Genomic DNA, 20,050 nt, shown 5'->3' on the forward strand with positions numbered 1-20,050 from the left:
CCATGACTTTAGATGAAAATAAGGTGCCACTCCCCTCCGCGAGGTATTTGGTTAGAACACAATTGTGTGCTAGAAGCAGATGGAGGGGGTTACCTTGGTTGGTTACACAAGTCAAAAACATCATGACAAAGTGGCCAAAATCTGATCAGCTCATTTTCAGACTGGTTTTTATATCAGGACAAAGTGAGCGAATCTCTTTACACAGAGGGGACACATGTTTATGTATAAAAGATGTGAAGAATTGATTGTGCATAATAGGTGACCTTTAAGAGTTAAAAGTTCTCTTTCATATCGGAATATTTCCTGAGACTTTTTGTTTTCCTTTCACACCAATATTGCATTATTTATATTGATTAACATCGTGCAACAAGTTAAAACAAAAAATGCTTCGGGAGATTAGTCGAATAGTTTTATTTTCAGGATTCCATTTTACATTTCATGTACAGCTGATACATTCTGCCTGGATTTACCATGTGCATGTCAAATGTTGCCAGTCAGACGCAGCAAACTAAAATGAAAAAAGTATATATAAAAACAAAAAGCACATTTGTTTTTCCATCAGGAAAATGAGCCATCTCCTTCGCAGTGCCGCTTGTCACCTGAAAGAGAATGAAACATTAAGAAAAACCCCAGAAAACTAAAGTCATCATGCAACAAGTAGTTGTCCCTCCAGATGTCATTAGAGAAAATATATGACAAAATGCCTGCTAAATACAAATTCTATCAATACATGTGGGACATTTATAGAATAAGCACTTCAAAATGTGCAGGAGTGTTAGGAAATGGACTTCAGTGGTCACATGTTACACATTTACTAGTGAATCTGACTTTCCTCAAAAAGTTAAAATGTATTCCTCGTGTATTCTGTGCTGCTATTGTATTTAGCAGTCAAAAAGCACAAGGAACGCTCAATTTAGCACCTCTATGCAAACCTTGAAGCCAAAGAAGCATGCTTCAGGTCTATCAGTAGATGCAAATGAAAGTCTACCTTAACTGTAAGACAATATTATAACTGCTCACCTGTCGGCCAAAGACTGCTCAACAGTGAACATCACAGCTGGGACATCTTCTCTCAAGTTTCCTCTCCCAACGCTTAACCCAGGAGACTGTCAAAGGGAGAAAAAAAACATTAACTTGAGGCTTCAAACAGAATAAGTCATTAGTATAGGAACCAATAGATTGACCATATCAACAAGTTTAACATTTGATTTATCCTCCCCGATTCAATCCGAGACACCATGGAAAGAGGCGAGCAGAAAGCGCAGGGACATTTAATTTTGCATCTGAAATTTTAAAACCCAGGGTATCTCACAACAGAGAGCCCAGGCTGTCAAAGATGCGGCTTGTGACAAAGCTAAAAGTCTTGATCCCCAAAACATTTAGGCCTTAGCATGCGTCTCCACAAAGTAAACACATCTTTACATACATGACTGGATGCCGAGGGCAGCAGTCCTCTTGTTGGAGCTCCTTTATCAGGATGCATTAACTCCTGTGGTTCCACTGCTTGGCAGAGTGTGGTGTTTCAGCAGCAGTCATCTCTGGAGATTCTGCAGCAGCTGACACAGCCATCATCCTGCATTCACCTCACACAGGGATCCCCCAAAAGGCATAGGATCTGCAAGTAAAAAGTATGAAAAAGGGGTTATTTGACAGTAGTGCCCATACACAAGTTCCTTTTAATGACATCCAATAGGCTAACACTGTACTTTAAATATAAGGCTTTAGGAGCCACAACTGCTTTAATAACTCGGAGATCCAGGAGAACTGTGGTTTTGCCATGGCTTGTCATGTATGCATAAATATTGAGACTGAAAAAGGGAGAAAAGATCTTACAGTATTGTGTCTGCAGCTTACTGAAAAATAGGTGATCAGCAGCTACTGGTTCATTCCCATTATTTAAAAAAAAAAAAAAAAGAAACAATGATTTATCCTCCCTGATTCAATCCGAGACGCCATGGAAAGAGACGAGCAGAGAAAGTGCAGGGACATTTAATTTAGCATCTGAAATACTTAAAAGCCAGGGTATCTCACAACAGAGAGCCCAGGCTGTCAAAGATGCGGCGACAATTATTTATATAAACACATTTTGTCAACTGTTCAACCGTTTTAAATGACCTGAGAAAAGCAAACAAATCATCGTACAATAAACAAGCAAAACCAGTAGACATAGGTGTTGTCTGGTATATGGAAGAAAACATTCCCACGATTTCCGGGACATTAGGACAATTCAAATTAGTATAAACTACACATTTAAAGTTAGCATTTAAGTTAGCCAGCATGGTAGCAACGAGGCCTTTCCGGTGCTGCTGAACTGTGTGACGGTAGAAATGTTTTCCGAAAACCATCTACCAACTTCAGTTAGCGTCCTGTATGTTTACCATGTTTAAAAAGACATTGAATTAGTTGAACTAACCATTGCAATTCTGGTATCCGTGTTCCTTTATACGAAACGGATAGACCATGATTCGGAAGAAGATACAAAATGGCACCAGCTAATTTACACGTGTCCACAGACTGAGATTTTACAGCTAAAACGCTCAAACTTTAACACTTTTTTCCCATAAAGGTGCAAAACGTAAGATACTTACAGCAGACCACGTCGGTACAGAAGATTGACTGGTTCATGTTGTTTGGCATTATGGATATTGGAGAGGACATTTTTGCTGCGTGCTGCTGGTGAGTGAGGCGCTGAAAGACCGTGAAAGCTGCAGCCCCCAGATTAAATAGGCTACCCAGATGTGTGAGGGTCGCCCCCTGGAGGACGGACAGGAAGGTTTACCTCCCATGGACCGGAAGTAGATGGGCGTGACTTTGCCCCCTGGTATGTTATTTTTACAGTAAAGTACAGTAGATATGTCCAAAGAACTATCCCCCATGAAACAGTGTTTTGTTGTTGGATGCTATTCATTTTGATACAAGGCTTGTTGTAGCACGGCTGTTTTAAGAATATTATACAAAAGAAAAAGCTTTTTTAATTTGGGAATTCATCGTTATTTTCCTTCGTAACGAAACGAAGCAGAATTCAGCATCTGTGTAAACTTTCCTTTAAAGTCGGGTTTACACCCTTTCATGATAATCTTAGTTTAAAAAATATATATTATTATATAATTATTATTATTAATGTTGTTTTTGTTTGTGGTGTTTTCAGCAGCAGAGTTTTAAGTAAATAATACACTAATGAAGATACTTATGAAAAATACATACTGTACGTAAATTAGGCCAAGAGAACGAAACGGATTAAATTAAAACATTAAATCATTGCCGATGAAACGTCAGATGTGGAACATAAACGCACGTGCACGAAGCGCGTGCTCGACTCTTCCTCCAACACTGTGAGTTCACGGTGCAGCACTGCTTAATTGGATCCCGCGAGTTTAACTGGTCCTCCATCAGTCTCCTGTGGATTTATGTGAAGATAGCAAGCTTTAAAGAAGACTTAAGAGCAGGTAAATTAAGGCTTTGTTTTCAAGTCATCAGTTTTTATGTTTGACCACCCCTATCTTCACTAGTGATTAACTTCGAATAAATTGCTAATTGTTAAAGACTAAATAGTTCAATCATCTCATAAACCAACAATTCAATCTGTTTCTTCTTCAGCTGTTGAATTAACAGCTAACATTGAGGGTAATGTTGCCTGAAATCCTAATTCAAATGTACGTTTTGTTTAATCTACCACAGGCATTAGACAGTGAAGCAGCTGCAGTACTATGTTCAGAGCAGTGTTTGGAAACAAGAGAGAAGGAGGAGGAAAACGAGGAGAGAAAAAGAACCAAAGACATCCAGGTAAGAGCATACACACTGAAACCACTCTCTGTAACTAAACTATAGCATGTCAGAACAAATAAAAGACAACATTGCGCATTTGGGCTCTGTCTAATGTTGTACGCACAACGTCTTGCATTATTTGATGGCAATATGCAGGTTCTCTTCTCTTGGGTGGTTTAAGTAGAGCCATTTCAATTAGCCTAATTCATCAGTGTGTGCTGTCCTTAACACAGTGTCCCACTGCTTGCATTTAAAGTGTGTCAGAAGAAGTTGGGGTGGGGGTTAGGCAAACATCCTGACCTACTAAAAACACACAGAATTTTACAACAATTTGTGAGAGGCTTCAAATGTCTGAAACAAATCTATGTACTTGATATAAATGTGATGTATTTGTTGTAAATAAACTGAACGTTTAGTTGTATTCTCAGTTAAATGTGAACTGAACTGAGTTTTGCTGAACAACATTTAGCTGTTTAACAGGAGCTAGGATGTGTTCACAGAGAGATCTGTCAACCTGCTGCAGTTCAGAGGAGATATCAGACTGCGCAGTGGAGATAGATAAACATAAGTAGAGCTCAGTATTAGAGCAACCATGTTGCCCATTAATATTTGATAATGTTCTGCTCTGGGTACCAAGAAGAACTGAGAGGAAGATAGAGAACTGTGTCAGTCTCATTAAAAAGGATATAGTATGTTTACAGTACATTGGAATGGCTCTGATAATTTGCCCAGAGATCTCGCTTCTTCTTAAAAGTGTAACATTAAATGTTTCATGGCTCTGGTCCTTCTTCACATTTAGGAATTATGCAAGATCATATCATGTGGAATTTTAATATTAAGTAGTGGACAGTTCAGAGTTCTTGTTTTTCTCATGGTAATAACGGCAAAAACAGACATAAGAGAGATCATTTTTCCACAGTGAACTACTGTTATATGGTATAACCATTATAAGTGGACATAATGAGGCTCCATGACGGACAAAGTATGAAAATGATTTAGATATTGTATGAAAAAATACAGCGTCGACTCTTTATTAGGTTTGGTTTGGTTTCTTTAAATAGATGTTCTCGCATTAAAATCGTTCCATTTCATCAATCAGTAATATTCCCCTGAGACAAGATAGGTTTGCTCTTCTGCTGCATTATACGATGCATATGTTGCTCTTCTTTCTCTGCAATATGTTCATCTGTTGTACAGCCACTGCAACATATGTCCCCCTTTATATTTTCCCTACACACTCCTATCTTCTCCATATAGCAAGTGAGGTGTACACTCACAGCACTTTGCAGAAGGGTAGTCGTGGGCGTGCCACACATGTCAAGGAGCATGCCAGTGACCCGGTAAAACTGAGGAGACTGACCAAGGGAGCGTCCATTTCCTTACCGTCCTCCCCTCTCCTCCCTCGACAGGCCGACATAGTTCCCTCCCACTCGTGCATGAAGTTCCCAGGTGAGTTAAATTGAATAACAATAATACACATAAAGCACAGTGTCACTATGAGAAACTGGGAACAGCAAGAAGCAATGCATCAGGGAATAGCTGCAAAGAAAGCAGAATGCTTTATGGGTTTGCCTTGATTAGTTAGCAGAGAGCTTCTGTGCATTCAGCTGTTCCATACATGTGACAGCAAATGCAACAGCATCCCATCTCTGCCCCCAGGGCCTGGGATATGTGACAGATTGTCAGAGTAAATGATTGAACAAGATAACTTAAGGCAAGCAACCCAAATTAGGCAGGTTGATTTTGAGATATTATATTAATTTGTCTCTACTATGAATACAATATTCTTTATTCACAAAAAAGAAACGCTTTTGACAAAAATATATTAAATTAAAACTCAAGTTCCTAAGCTTTTTCTTTTCTTTTTATAGATATACATTTTTTCTTACACTTTTTTTTACATCATATTTATTTCTTAAAGACAATTGAGTGGCAGGTTTCAAAATATACCTTAAATCAGTTAAGGCTAAATATTTGTTCTGTTTGAGTGGAGGACACATTTTCTTGTTTGATTTTATGGTGTCTTCTACAATAATCAGGATTAATATCTGTTCATTACCACAAACAAGAAATGTGCTTTTGTCAAACATAAACATAGAAGCAGAACAAAATTATAATAATTCAACCAAGTATAAATAGTCAAGAACCGGAAAAAGAAAATAGAAAAAGATATATAAAACAAATAGAAAAAGACACTGCAAGAAATATTTACAATACATCTGATTTCAAATGAATGAGTTGTGTGGTTTTGGAAGCGTTTGTTTGCACAGAAATGTGCAAAAAAGGATGTGCAATGGTTAATATAATTAATTATTAAGTATGCAGTGTAAAGAATATAGTCCCCAAGACGTGCATTAATGTAACACATACAGACAGAATTGAAGATTAAACATATTCTACGATGTACATACTGTCTCATAAATACTTAATTATTGAATTAAAATAACACTTTTTAAATACATGGGCAAATTCCTGTAGTGTATTTTATGATGTTAAAACTGTTGAGATTCCAAAGATGTCACCCATGTTTAAACAAGCAGTAACAGATATAGTTTGCTTATGGCAATAGAAATATAATGAATACTATTATTCTATTTTAACATTATTTCCCCTATACATTCTGTGAGATTTTAAATATTTAAAGCCTCCATTTCAAATGTTTCAATCAAAAGAAAAAGCCATGTATGTGTTGTTTGCCTTACGTTGAAAGCAGCACAAGGTGGCAGTGTCCTGCAGCGAGTACAGCCACTCAGAAGAAGGTGCTGTTACATTTTCCTTGCATGCAGCACTGCCTTGTTTTTCCTAGTACACTGAACGGTCATGACGAGGGAAATGATACACTGTCATGGCCTTTATGTCTTCTTTGGTCATGCAAAATCAAATATTAAACTGTTTATTGAACAGTGTTCCAGAGTCTATCCACATGTGAGGTTCAAACACCAAATAACCTTGAGTATAAGTGTCAGTACATTTCAGTCTTCGCCAACATCTCATCTCTCTGAATTATCTCCAGTCCTAAAGAATCTGTGTTTTCAAAAACCCTCAGATGTTGTTGCATAAATTGAGACACACCCACACACCTCAATATGAGTGCACCACTGTCCCTGCCATCACACAAACACACAGAAAAACACGCACACACAGACATTAGCAGTGCTAATATATTATAGATAAACGCCCACGGTACAGTGAATATTGTAATGCTTGCATGCATGGCTCGCACTCTGTACATACTGCCTTAAACTCCTGGGACACAATTCAAATTCTGCACCACAGATCTCATCTGGGGAGGCTTAATCTCTCTCTCTCTCTCTCTCTCTCCCTCTCTCCTCTCTCCCTCTCTCCTCTCTCCCTCTCTCCTCTCTCCCTCTTGCCTTGCTCTCCCTCACTTTCTTTCATATCCCTCCTTATCTCCACCCTCTATCCCTCCCTCTCTCCCACCGTGCTCTCCCTCCCTCTCGCTGTTCCTCTTCGCTGTGGCCGAAGGACGGGTAAGGCAGCGAGAGTATGTGGATGGCTCTTCCAACGCGAGAGATCCTCTTGTCTTTGCCTCGTGCCGTGGCAGGACAGACCAGAGAGGTGAGCACGGAGTGTGTGGGAGTGTGTGTAGCATCGTGTCGGGGTTTTTCCAGGTATTGATTGGGGAAGCTGAATGAGGATGAATTGGCTGTAGGTGAGTGATTGTTAATATGCAATTGAAGTTTGAGTTTGTGTTTTAATTACACATAAAAGGCTATGCATTAAGTTTTCCTTTAAGGTGTAATCATCAGTGTTTCTGAATGAGAGTGGATTTGTTTCATCACAGTTTTGTCCTGACTTCTTTGCATGCGGTTTGTATGGTTATCAAAGCAATAGGGGCATAAATACCCACATCCAACCGGCGTTCTTTATGTTATTGACCAGAGGGTTACCCTTAGGCTGAATACATTTTATGAGGCATCTTCTATCCCGGTTGCCAAGCACCTCTCAGCTTCCCGTTTCCAATGGCAACTGCTGGGTGGTTTGATGAATAGTACTGGACATTCAGTGTGTCCTCATGTTACTCCAGATTGGGTCTCGGTGCTCTGCTGACTAAATGCAAAGTTGTCTCTCCTCCCCCTCTCTGAAATACACATCCACCCTTCCTACCCAAGTGTTCAGCAGCTTTTCAAGCTGTGAAGTGAAAAGAGTATTGAAGGCTAGAACTGGGGCACTTTTTTTACCAAGCTCACCTTGATCCTCTCAGGGTTTTAAACGCCTTTGGGTTCAATGAAAGAGTGATGTGATGCAGTATACTTTTTAAACACAGATAGTTAGCCACCATGACAGAATGATGAAGACTCAGGGGAGGGAGTGCGAAATGAATGTGATGTCTAAACGCATAGATGTTTGTGAGGAGGAGTGAGCTGTTGCTGTAATCCGTGATGTCCTGTCATCCTGTTTGTATGCCTACTCAATATGCATGTTATTCAGCTGATAACGATGCATAGGTGTGAGAACGAAGGACTGTGCTGCTCAGCTGGTTAAACCACAGAGATGTGAAATCTGTTCAAGCCTTTCTCTGCAGAGGTGACAGGGACCATGAGTAGCCGGGGTTGGAGGTCAAGCAGCACCAGGGAGCCTTAAACAGTGATAAATGAATGCAGCACATGGTCTGTGTCAGTCGATCTCTCCTGGAGCAACAGAGGAGGCAGAGCCAAGGCACTCCTTTCTGCTCTGGAGTGTCGACACCAAGCTCATTGAAATTCACAACCCGTCTCTTAACCGAGAGCACCTGGCAGGCGTGTGCAAAGGCAACCTCACAACCTCACACAACCTCATGCTGCTGCCTCAACCAGGGGGGACTGGAAAGTCACTGTCTGTGCATTCTCAATCAGGGCAGCTGGGACTTTTCTGACCTGTGGATGCATATATTTCTCACTGGCGATGCTGCTGGGAGGGAACCTCACGAGCGTGCTGAGCTGAAACGAGAGCGTCAGTTAGATGACGATTGCCTCTGGCCTGCCATGTTTCCATTTGCTTGTTAATCGGTGTGTCCTGAATGTGTATGTTTTTTCAGACCTCCACGTGGAGCCCCAGCTGGGCTCCTCCCTTTCTACCCAGGAACTGATGACCAGACTATGCTTCTTATTGGGAGAAGCAACGCCTGACACTGTTAGCTCTCCTATGGAGGACAGGAGGGAAAAGAAGGTACGGCTGCATATAGATTCACTGGCCCCTTTGCTCTAAAGAAAAAAAGAGGCAATTAATGGTTTGTTATATCACCTTTTTACGTTAAGATTTCCTTCAGGATCTTACTTTCTTCTTTAAACATTTAAACCTGACTTCTTTAAGATAAGTTGATTGTCATTTATAATTTAGTTGAGTGCAAGAAAGCATGGTGATGAATATCATGTGTGATTTGACCACTCAAATCCCCTTTTGAAACATAGATATACCAACATATCTAATATTATTCGTGTTGCTAGGCTAACGCAGGGCTCCCTTTCTCTACTCAATGCCCTATCACTTTAACCCCTTCGTTATTCTATGTGCCTTTCCATCTCTATGGCTTTGCTTTGCTCAGCCTTGGCCCATTTTCTCAGCCTCATTCCACCACCTGAGCTCCAGATTCAGTCAGTTTTACAGAGATAGCGAGGCTCATATGAGGAATGTGGGTTGTCCTGGCTAAGATAGATGAGGCTCTGGTATAAAGGGAATAACAGTGAGCTGTTTCAACTCTGCTGCCTGTTCTCCCCACTGTCTCTGTGTTGCAGAAATGTTGCATCAGTAATGAGGGGACCTGAAACGCATGTGATCAAACTTCAAGGGTTATAAAAAAAGGAGTACAAAAACACTTTTATTCTAACGAAATATTTCCATTTATTAACCACATTTTTCTTATGATTATGATTACATGTTCTGAACATTTCACATGGCGCTTTTGCTGCAGTCTTTATTGTCTAAAGGCCACAAACATTAATACATGTAATGTTAGCAGTACATTTAAAGTATTCTCAAAGAACAGTGATAAATACTATTACAATATTTGTGAGGGGAAAAAACTACGATTTGTTGCATGGTAGGTTTTAATATATTGTTTAAATGTACTTATATTTGCCGTTAATGTATCTCTTCACTCAAAATAAGCAGACTAAAAAGCTTCTCATCTATATATGATATACAGCTAGAATGGGTCTTGAATACTGCTTCAAAAATCACCTGGCTCCTATTTAGTTGTTTTTTTCCACTATGAGGAATTATTGTGTAAAAAGACCACTTGTGTATTTTGCTTTCCTATAGGGCTTAACATGCAGTTGCTCCAAGTTGCTATGTGACACCCACACATACTGACACTGGTTTCTCATTTTCTTTACAGTTCTAGATTTATAATTTAAACAAGTTTCCTCTTTCAGGCAGACTGATGCTGTGTGCTTTGGATTTTTCCTAGGTAAAAGGACATCCTTTTGCCGATGAACAATGTTTACATTTCATGTAATCTTTGTGCAATCAGCCTTGTGTGCAACAGCAGATTGTGTGCACAGTGACTTTAAAATTAAATTATAAATGCAAGTGATTTAGTTTTGAACACAGCTGTCGTTGTGAAAAAATTGGGGAAATGACAGCAAAGATGAAAATAACTGGAAATATACTTTAATTTCCCATCTGCGTGCACACACAAAAACAACTCAGGCACAGAAAACAGAGAGCATAAAGGCAAACACAGAGATGCAGAGTGGAGTGCTACTACACTTTAAATAGAAACATATAGCTTAGGCATGTTCCTTTTCTTTCAGGTTGAGTCTCTCCCTGTGATTTTCAACATATCTTAATGTTATGTTTCTTTAACCTCCTTGATGCTCTTCTCTTCCCAGTGTGATTCCTCTGCTCAGGGGGGGAGCCCCAGCTCCACTCTCACCTGCAGCACCACCTCCCCCTGCTCCGAGAGCCCCTCCTCCACCCTGAGCACCAGTGCTGGAGGCCAGCTTTTGTCCCAGCCTTTATCCTTACCTTCAACCCACTGCAGCACGAGCACGAGCACCAGCCCCAGTGGGACCCTCTCCAGCTCTGTGCCCAGCCATGGCCCTGGTCCCCTCGCTGGGAGCAGCTCTGGGCCTCCTTCTCAAAGCCCTACCTCCACCCTAGGGAGCAAGGATAGTGGAATCATAGGTGAGAGTTTCTGCTGTGCATCTATTGGAAATCCTGGCCAGAATTTCAAAAGACTTTCTATCCACAATTTGTGAGTTCAGATAGTTTTTTTCCACTAGGTGAAGCATTTCAGCCTAGTCATGTATTACTGGAAGTAAAAAACAAGCGTACTAAAAAACATGAACAGCCTATTTGACTGCGGTTGGAACTGCTTAATTTTTCAGAAAAACCAGAAGTGCCACACCTATACGTTGTTAGAAAGTTAGATACATCATCAGCTCGTTTTAAGTCCTCGTCAAATGTGTACCCCTACCCAACAGCTAGTTTATCTACGCCGCATGTGCCACTTCAGCCTCAAGGCTTCAGCTCCCTCCTGTCAAAACTGGGACACTGCTGTCTTTGTTGCTTGTGGGTCTGATTCTCTTAAAATAGGACACTTTTCCTCCTTAAATAGAGTTTGTATTTATAGTTGAACATAAAACTGCAAAGGGCGCATCAAGTACAGTAAAACTCGTTGATTGATGAGTTTTGAGTGGCTGATAAAACAGTTGGTGTTATTTATTGTTGATTGGGTAAATGTTATGCTACAGTGGAAGGCAATGCTTACATTTGGAAGCCTTAGTCAATTTCAACTGATAATTAAATGCAAGTTACTGATTGCCTACATTATGTTCTTCTTTTAAAGTATGATTTATATTTATAGCTGTACCACTTAACTCATATTTTCTTGCGGCTCAGCAACCAACACTAGTTCCTCTGAGAATGAGGAGCGCAGCCCCTTCAGTGAACGTCTGACTAAGGAAGAAGGCCCGGGGGGCGGTGCCGGTGTAATGGGCCATGCAAGCGAGAACAACCATCCCGGGCCAACCAGGGACAATCTGACCCCCAGACCAGATGAGGCCTTACCCAGAACCAACATCACAGAGCCCAGGACTCCACCTGCACCGAAAAGACCCCTCCCACAGCACCACATACACTGCACTTCCTCCCTTGTGATGCCACGTCCAAACTCTGTGGCAGGTTGGTTCACCTCTTTTAATGTTCACTTTGTTATTGTGAAATATAAGGAATATTTCTGACATTTTGAGAAATACACTTTTATTCACTTTCTTGCTAGAAGAAACTCATTACTACTATTCATTTACCTGTAGCCAGACACCCGTTAGCTTAGCATCTCTCCAAAGGGATGAAAATCCTCTAAAGTGAACCAATCAACATGTTATATTTTCTGGATTCTTGCCGTCACCTTGAGGTTGCCAGTCAACAGCTGAGAATCCAGGAAGTCACTACTCCCGCCAAGAAATATTCCCACACATAACCCCTTGTAAAACCACAACAAGTCGTATTTACACTTCTATTTCGGTACAGAATAAACAAACAATACCAAATGCGTTAATGAGTGAGCTAGTAAATGAGCTGCTGAAGCTTCAATTATTTTGTATATGAAGCAGCTTAATGAGTGTCTGAATGTGACAGCTGTTACCCGGGTGATTAATTAATGGATTCATATATTGACTGAATGGCATATTGATTGAATTGACGTGAGACTTGAAATGTTCCAACTATTTATCCGGGTAAAGCAGAGAAAGCATAATTTGAGAGATCTCTGTGATGCGGAACTACACTTCATTGCATCGTGTGTTGGTGCTCTACTTACCACTGAGGCTGGATACACACACAGTGAGCAGTACCGGTTAAATGTCCTGGGAGGCCTCCAGTTGTCATGAAATCCTCCCTCCCTCTCCAGTCACGATCTTTGCTGGTGCACAAGGCTCTTTTTCTTCCTCTAGATGTCAGTTCATTTGTGGTGGGAGCAAAAGCAGAGATTCCCTAAGGAGTGGATTCACGTAACGCCTGCCAGTTTCTTCTGTCAGCTGGTGCTTTCATTTAGGCACCTTTGATGAAATTCAAAATAAAAATGAAGTGCGCCAGATAGCACTGTAGTAGCTAGGATTTACTCCACATTCATGCCAGATCAGATCATACATTAAGGGTTTACATATAATATGTGATATGCATTTGAGGACAAGAATGACTATTTAGTTTTTCTCGGAAGGAACATTTATTTGTTATAGCAGAAATATTGACAGGCTACAAAAAATGAAAACAGGCTAAAGATAAGAACATAATAAATTGAGGCCTTTATAGATATGCTCGAACACTCAAAGTTTAAGATTATCGTAGAAATTATGATATATGATATGTAATGAAATTGCAGACTAAGTCAATAAAATGGTAAGTGTTTGCCAAATAGCAACATTAACAAATTTCAAAATACATTTAAAAACAGAATATATTGATTACAATCTGAGTTAAGCCAGTTATTTTGATTTGCAGATGATCAGATTTATTTCTGCTATTAGTCAATGCATATTTCAAATTCTAGAATAAACACTATCAATCTGTTTCTTACTGTCTGTTATCATCAAGCAGCCTCACATCTCACACTTTATGGAATGGATTTGGAAAGCAGCTCATAATTGCAAAGTTTTCTGAGATAAATGCTGATTGTTGCAAGCACAGGAATATGTAAATTAATCCAAGACACTTTGCAGAGTCAATAGACGTTACCTGCTTCATCAGCCCCCTAGCGTGCCTTGACTGGGGCATTTTTGGCAGGAAGCATTGTGCAGTATGATGGCTGTCAGCAGAAAGAGTGCCAAAAGCACTTTGTTGTCTTTTTGGACAAGTCAGAGGCTGAAGATGCATCGACTACTACAGATATAATCTTTAGTGTTGTCTATTCTTTCATTATGGTTTCCTGGTATTCAAATTAGATAGTCTTTTCATGATCTACCATACTGTTGTAGCAGCCTCGTTTATTATGAGCCAGGCCTAGTGCCGAACGCCTATAAGGGCGCTGGGGCATTCTTTCCCCGATATTTATCAAAGTTAAAAATACTTATACAATTTGGAAAATATCCTTATTTTTCTTTCTGCAGAAGATAAAGATGAGTACATTGATACCATATTTTAATCTATTCATTAAATATATGTCTACAGCCAGCAACCAGTCAAGGCCAAGTGTCAAAGGATCTGCCTTGCACCTCCAAAGCTCATTATTAAATTGCATTGTGTTTGAATCCATACTAAAAGCCAATTTGTTGATGTGAATTATTTGCTGGTCCCAACCAAAATAAAGTCTGGCACATACAGTAACCTCAAATAAAATGGCGAATTGTTGGATGTTGTTACCTTTGGACAGAGGCAGGCTAGCTATTTCATCCTTTGTCGGTTGATGTTCTGGGCTAAGCTCACCGGATACTAGCTGTAGCTTTATATATAATGGACTTGCATATGAGGGATATCAATCATATCATCTAACTTACTGTGAAAACAAAAAAGGCCATTTCCCAAAATGTTGAACTATTCAATTAAGGTTTAAAAGGTTGTGTTGAACCAGTTGCTCATGAGCTGGGGCTGCAGAGCTGACCTTCAAAGTGTTGAATGATCAACAGGGGTTGGAGGGTAATCAACCACAGTGTCATCAGCAATGAACACAAAAGCAGGCGGTGAGTGATGGACTGTTTGTGGTGCAGGGTCTCGTCAGGCTGTCAAGTGAGGAGAGATGAGCTGTTCTCGTGTCAAAGCAGCTGAAAACATGTTCGAACTCTTTCATATCCTTGGTCCACTCAGCCATTTGGCCTGGCTGTCTTTAGCCAGCAAGCTTTCTCATCCCACTCTACACCTCCTTCACACTATTCTCCTGCAGACTGTTCCTCGTCATCTCGCTGTGGATGTTCTTTCAATCCTCTACTCTCCACTTCAGCTCTGAAACTGTGGTCATTTTTTGTGTGTCCTGCATGGTGTTACTGTGTGTGTATACTGTAATTTTCGCCTGTCCCCAATTAATTTTTTAATTATAATAGCACTGGTCACGCTCTAATTGATTTTTCTAGTGTCAGGGAGCCCTTCATCGTCCACTGAACGCCACAGAGCTGGTTTCATGTGCTCTTAAAAGCCCTGTGAATTATTCTATGGCCTCAGTAGCTTGACACCACTTTGTCACTCTGCTGCAGGAGGATGGACACACGCAGGGATGCTACATCAGACTATGATCGGATCTGCCAAAGTGTTGAACGGCTGGTGGAACTGCATGTACAACAGAATCGTGAAAAAGCCAGTGTCATTCACCACATAGTGTAATACTGAACCATCTTTCTTATTTAGACCAGGGAGAATGAGATGCGAGTTAAGAGAGCGTAAACACGTTTCGTGATGTGTGGCTGACGTTTCAGTGTGGAGTGATTTGATGATTTGTCATGATGAAAGATGCTTAAGAACGTCTCTGGCCAGCATCTTCCGGCTGTGACCGCAATTTCTGTTGTAAAGCTTTAAAGCTCGTAACAGCTAAGAGATGTGTTGCAGCTCCCTTATACATGCTTTGAGATCCCCAATAAAAGCATTTACCATGTACCGTACCTGATTATAGATGAGTGGGGTCATCATCTGTCCAGGGTCTGCATCTGGTCTACTGCCTGTTTGACTGGTAGTATTTTAAAGATGAGTGCAACGTGACTCAGACTTTTTTTGTATCCCACTCTAAAGGGATTAGAGGCAGCAGTAATGCCAGATTTTCAGATTTGACATAGGATTTTCTATATATATTACAGCAATGAATGAAATGGACCAGTTTGTGACTTGCCATTTAAAACTCTTAGTCAGACTATGTTTCCATGCATTGCTTTCAGTTATTAATTCTATGTGTTTTAATACTTTTTCTATTTACTATTGGATGAACAATTTGCCTCACACACAGAACCCAATAGTATGTATTGGAGCAAACCTAATTATTCAGAAAACCAATGTAATTAAAATCCAAGAAGAACGGAGACTTCCGGTCGCATTGACTGTAACCTAGTTAACTTGTTCAATGCAATGCCTGGATTCATAAACCACTCGGACATTTGACAGAAAAAGACAAGACTAGAACAGGTTCTTCACCTTTCTTTCTTGTCACCTGCTCCATAGCTGAGCAGTTAACCAACAATGAATTGTTACTGCAGGAGCCTCGATCTCAATCAAACTGCAAAATAAAATATTGTAATGCATGCAATTAAAATCCCTGAAAAAAATTCATCCAGTCTTTAAATGTCAAGTTTTGTCGAGACTTCTATACCTCTTTTGTAATAAATGGTCCATGAACTGTTTTTAGATTGTTAGTTGAGGTGATGCTATATTTAGGAATATTTTTCAAAAAAACCAATACAGTACAATCCAATATAAAACTAACAGAAGCCACAGGCTCAAATGTGACAAAAGAGTAGAATAAACACCTCTCTGACACAGTGTCAACATTACAAAGGTTTTACAGAGAATACATCGCACACGATTATTGTACTGGATTACATTTCAGTGCACATGGCTTTTTATGTGTTTGTATGAATGTTTTGCTGCATAATTAATATTATGTAAAAGAAGGAATAGATTAATTTGTTTAATGATGGATTATTATGGTAAATAACACATTAAAGAAAGGCTATTTGGTTATTCTTCACAACATCCTGGACTGAAGACTCTGCTAAATGTCTTGAGAGCTGCAGAAAGTGAGGCTGGCTGACCTGCAGGTCTCTCTGTGGGTGGGTGGGTGGATGGATAGGGAAATGTGGGAGTCTTTTTTGTTTCTTGCATTTTCGTACAACAATTTTTATTTGATTTATCATGTTGGCTTTTAAGTGGTGTATTTTGTCGTTGAAGCTTGTTATCCTGTGATTGAGGGGATACGTACAGTACTTGCATTACAGCCGGTGATGTTTTTCAAATCAGAAATGTGCTGTCCTGACAGAATGAAACATTCAGTGGTTAGTTTGAGATTACAGGATGGGAGATGAGTTGTTTTCTTTTATTTTCCTCTCCCTCCTCCGTTCAAGGTCATTGAGCATTGAGAGCAACTCCTGTTTATGTCTCACGTCTCCATGGATACAATAATTGACACAAGCAATGGATTTGACACTTGTGTGGTTTGTATGTGTATCTCTGCACATTCCCTGCATCACTCTCATGCTTTCAATCAATTCACCACCTGCTCTCTTTTACAGCAACCAGCTCCACTCGATTGGAAGATTTGAGTTTTCTGGACAACCAAAGGGCCGCTGGACACAGGAGCTCCGTCCGCAAACACAACACAGCTGGACGCACAAATGATGACTCCAAAGGTATTTTACGGCTTAGCTATGGGATATATCAGTGTGTAAATATAGCATGGTGCAGAAACATCTGTACACCCATGCAGAGGATGTAAGCCCCTACCAAATGTCACTGCTCAAAATCACATATCCATCCTTACAATGCTTTAACTCTCTCTGTGCAGGGAGATTGGTGCCATTCAAACAAGCTGACATCATGCTCAAACCGCTGCTGTTTGAAGTCCCCGGCATCACCGCAGAGACACCTTTTGTTGGCCGGGATTGGCTCTTCACACGTCTGGAGGAGGTCCTGAGAAAGACGAGCAGCTGTGAGGGACGTGGGGCTGTCATTGTGGGTAACGCAGGATCCGGGAAGACAGCTATCATCTGGCGGCTGGTGACGCTCAGCTGTCATGGGAAGCGAACACCACAGGGAGGTCCCAGCATCCCTCACAGCCCCAGCTCCTCCCCCAAATGTAAGACTTCCAGTTTTATCCCGCGCCATGTCATTTGTGTTTTGTATCTCAGTGTAAGAACACAGAGGAACGCCAGGAGTTACATTCATACATTCTCACGTATGCTCCAGTAACGTCAGATTCTTGTTAGATATTGGAGGAAACGTCACTTTTGGGAAGGAGTTCGTAACTGGGTCACGCACTCATCTTCAAGTTCTCCCCCCAGGTTCCTCTGCTGATTGCAGTTGTTTAAGGAGACGGAGATTGTTGTTTTTTTCTTATCACGAGTGGAACTGGAAATGTTTTTTTTGCCAAAAAGGAGAACAAAAACTCAAACAACTAGATCTAACATACCTTAACATACACCTGGAGTTATACAAATAACAAATGCATGGTTTTCTATATTATCTTCTTCCTGTAGTACAAGAGTAGCCAATGTTAAGATTAAAGACTGAAGTAAAAGTAGAGCAGAAGAAGCAAAACTAAAGTGTCCAAAAATAATACTGTGCCATTCATTTTTCACCATCATTGCATTATTCATCGATATCTGCACTTCATGTTGTCATTTTGATTTAAATTCAACTGAGGGCATAGCATGCAGTGTGCAGGAATCCAGATATATTTGTCTGCACTCTCTGAAACAAACAGTCTTTTGCTGACAGTTAATGTGGTTTTGCTTAATGTCGTGGTTGCTAGTCCTGCTTACAGATGGACTAATTAATTGCAGCAGTTTAATTGTGTTTCTACTTCACTCCTGGCATTCCTGTGCTTACACCAGAGACTTCATCTAACGAGTATAAATGGCAGCTTTGCGTTTGTTGTTGTTGCCTTGTGCACTGTTCAGGTGGGGATAAGCAGGGAAAAGCAGCCTCCAAACAGCCGCCAGCTGACTCCCAGCCCAACCAGAGTGCTGGTGCAGGAACAAGCGATATTACAGCACAGAGGAAAGAGGCTGTCAGATGCCTAGCTGCCAAGGTACCTCAAAACACACATGCACACACGTGTTTGTATGTATATGCGAGGACCCTCAATAACAGATCAAACCTAAAAGAAGTTGTTTAGGATTAAAGAAAATGGGCATATTTGGTGACTGGCAAAGAGCAACATGACAGGATCAATCACACTCTCATGTCTGGTGACTTAATTTGAAGCTGGAGCCAGGAGTTAGCTAAGCTTAGCATAAACACAAGAAATGGAGGGGAACAGCTGGCCTAGCTCTATGAAAAACAGCATCTCTGTAGTTCACTGATTAGACCAGTCAGATGATGGTTAGCTCACATTCAGGCCTTCACTCTTAACCACAGGGTTTTACTCAGGGAGCATCAATAAATTACCATTTCAATGACACAAAACCAAAATACACTAGATGATACTCTGGGTTTTAGTCTATCTTTAATTTTTCATGAATATATTAATGAAAAGTAATCTTGAAAAGTCTGATTGCTTTTCAATAGCTTACGTGACTTATTTATTCCCAATCCATACCAGATATTGAAACTACACTGGACAAAGGGGACATACCTATTTTATTGGATTGAATGGCTTCTAAGTCTGAATTCTTAAATAGCCTACATGTCATGTGACACAGTGCAAATCAATGCAGCATTATACAAATATACTGGACATTTTACTGCATTTAAAGGCTCCTTCTATCTTCTTCAATTTTATACAAATATAGTTATTACAATTCAGCTTTTTTGTTTAAAAAGTTACAATTTGTTTTAATAGCTTTCATGAAATATAATCCAGTGGCTCCAAATCAACCTGGACATTTATTATTACAATGCAGGATTTATTAGATTGTTTTCCTTCTTCTATTTTATATGAATATTTGTAATCAAAAACAAATTAGCAGTTACCACACACACACACACACACACACACACACACACACACACACACACACACACACACACACACACACACACACACACACAACACAACACCACACACACACACACACACACACACACACACAACACAACCCACTTCTGTTTGGCTTCGTGGCTCATTTATGCTGTTGCTGAGCCAGACCTGCTGAATCACCCTGCAGTTAAAACCTATCAAAGATGTTTTATTGAACCGCTATATGAAGGCCCCTAGTTTAAGATTGTTGTAATATCTTATTGATAGCCCTGGATTCTGTCTTCCTGTAGCCAGATTGAAACAGCTGCCGTAATATCAAACAGCACTCATCAAAATGTACTCTGGGAGCTGACTGTTACGAGCCCCACAAAACACTGAGAGGCGTTCAATTGAACGAGATAACAGACATCAGCGTTTCGTGTTGAAGAGCTGGCGATCTACGGGCCATGTTTCCACTCTTTTTGGGCACATGTAGAACATGCCTGCTGGAATTGCATCACAAAGATGACTGGAGCTTCCTAATTTACTAGCTTGGCTCATAAGAGTATTCCATGGGAACGTCGACTACTTGGTGATGGTGGGATGGTTCGCTCAAATGTGAAATCAATTGATAACGATATATAGTGTGGGAGCTACATAAGAGTCAAGGCGCCCTACTCAACGCGCATGCGAGTGAATACACTATCATCAATGGTATATTGATCCCCTTTCAAGGCATTATTACTGTTAATC

The 20,050-nt window shown here is 40.4% G+C and overlaps 1 protein-coding gene and 1 long non-coding RNA gene across 4 annotated transcripts in view; one reads left to right on the top strand and one right to left on the bottom strand.

Moving 5' to 3' along the window:
• Positions 1–394: 394 nt before the first annotated feature.
• On the bottom strand, positions 395–2,714 carry LOC104960573 (uncharacterized). The gene is made up of 4 exons (XR_800004.1): positions 2,589–2,714; positions 1,427–1,615; positions 1,021–1,106; positions 395–599 (listed from the first exon to the last, which is right to left on the bottom strand). It is a non-coding gene; the product is annotated as an uncharacterized lncRNA (long non-coding RNA).
• A 647-nt stretch (positions 2,715–3,361) lies between these two features.
• Positions 3,362–20,050, top strand: part of LOC104960575 (protein TANC1-like) — a 33,497-nt gene continuing 16,808 nt past the window's right edge. Inside the window, exons 1-10 of one of the 3 annotated variants that reach the window (XM_010788647.1) lie at positions 3,362–3,446; positions 3,679–3,783; positions 5,023–5,214; positions 7,252–7,344; positions 8,804–8,934; positions 10,599–10,893; positions 11,611–11,892; positions 16,911–17,027; positions 17,183–17,473; positions 18,297–18,427. In XM_010788647.1, the coding sequence (XP_010786949.1) occupies positions 3,708–3,783; positions 5,023–5,214; positions 7,252–7,344; positions 8,804–8,934; positions 10,599–10,893; positions 11,611–11,892; positions 16,911–17,027; positions 17,183–17,473; positions 18,297–18,427 (1,608 nt within the window). In that variant the 5' untranslated portion in view covers positions 3,362–3,446; positions 3,679–3,707. Of the gene's footprint in view, positions 3,447–3,678; positions 3,784–5,022; positions 5,215–7,205; positions 7,345–7,371; positions 7,439–8,803; positions 8,935–10,598; positions 10,894–11,610; positions 11,893–16,910; positions 17,028–17,182; positions 17,474–18,296; positions 18,428–20,050 lie in introns of those variants that run through there. The other 2 variants (XM_010788648.1, XM_010788649.1) reach the window with 2 other exon arrangements.

The sequence above is a fragment of the Notothenia coriiceps genome, unplaced genomic scaffold (genome assembly GCF_000735185.1).
Source record: "Notothenia coriiceps isolate Sejong01 unplaced genomic scaffold, NC01 NC01_scaffold00031979, whole genome shotgun sequence".
Classification (NCBI taxonomy): domain Eukaryota; kingdom Metazoa; phylum Chordata; class Actinopteri; order Perciformes; family Nototheniidae; genus Notothenia; species Notothenia coriiceps.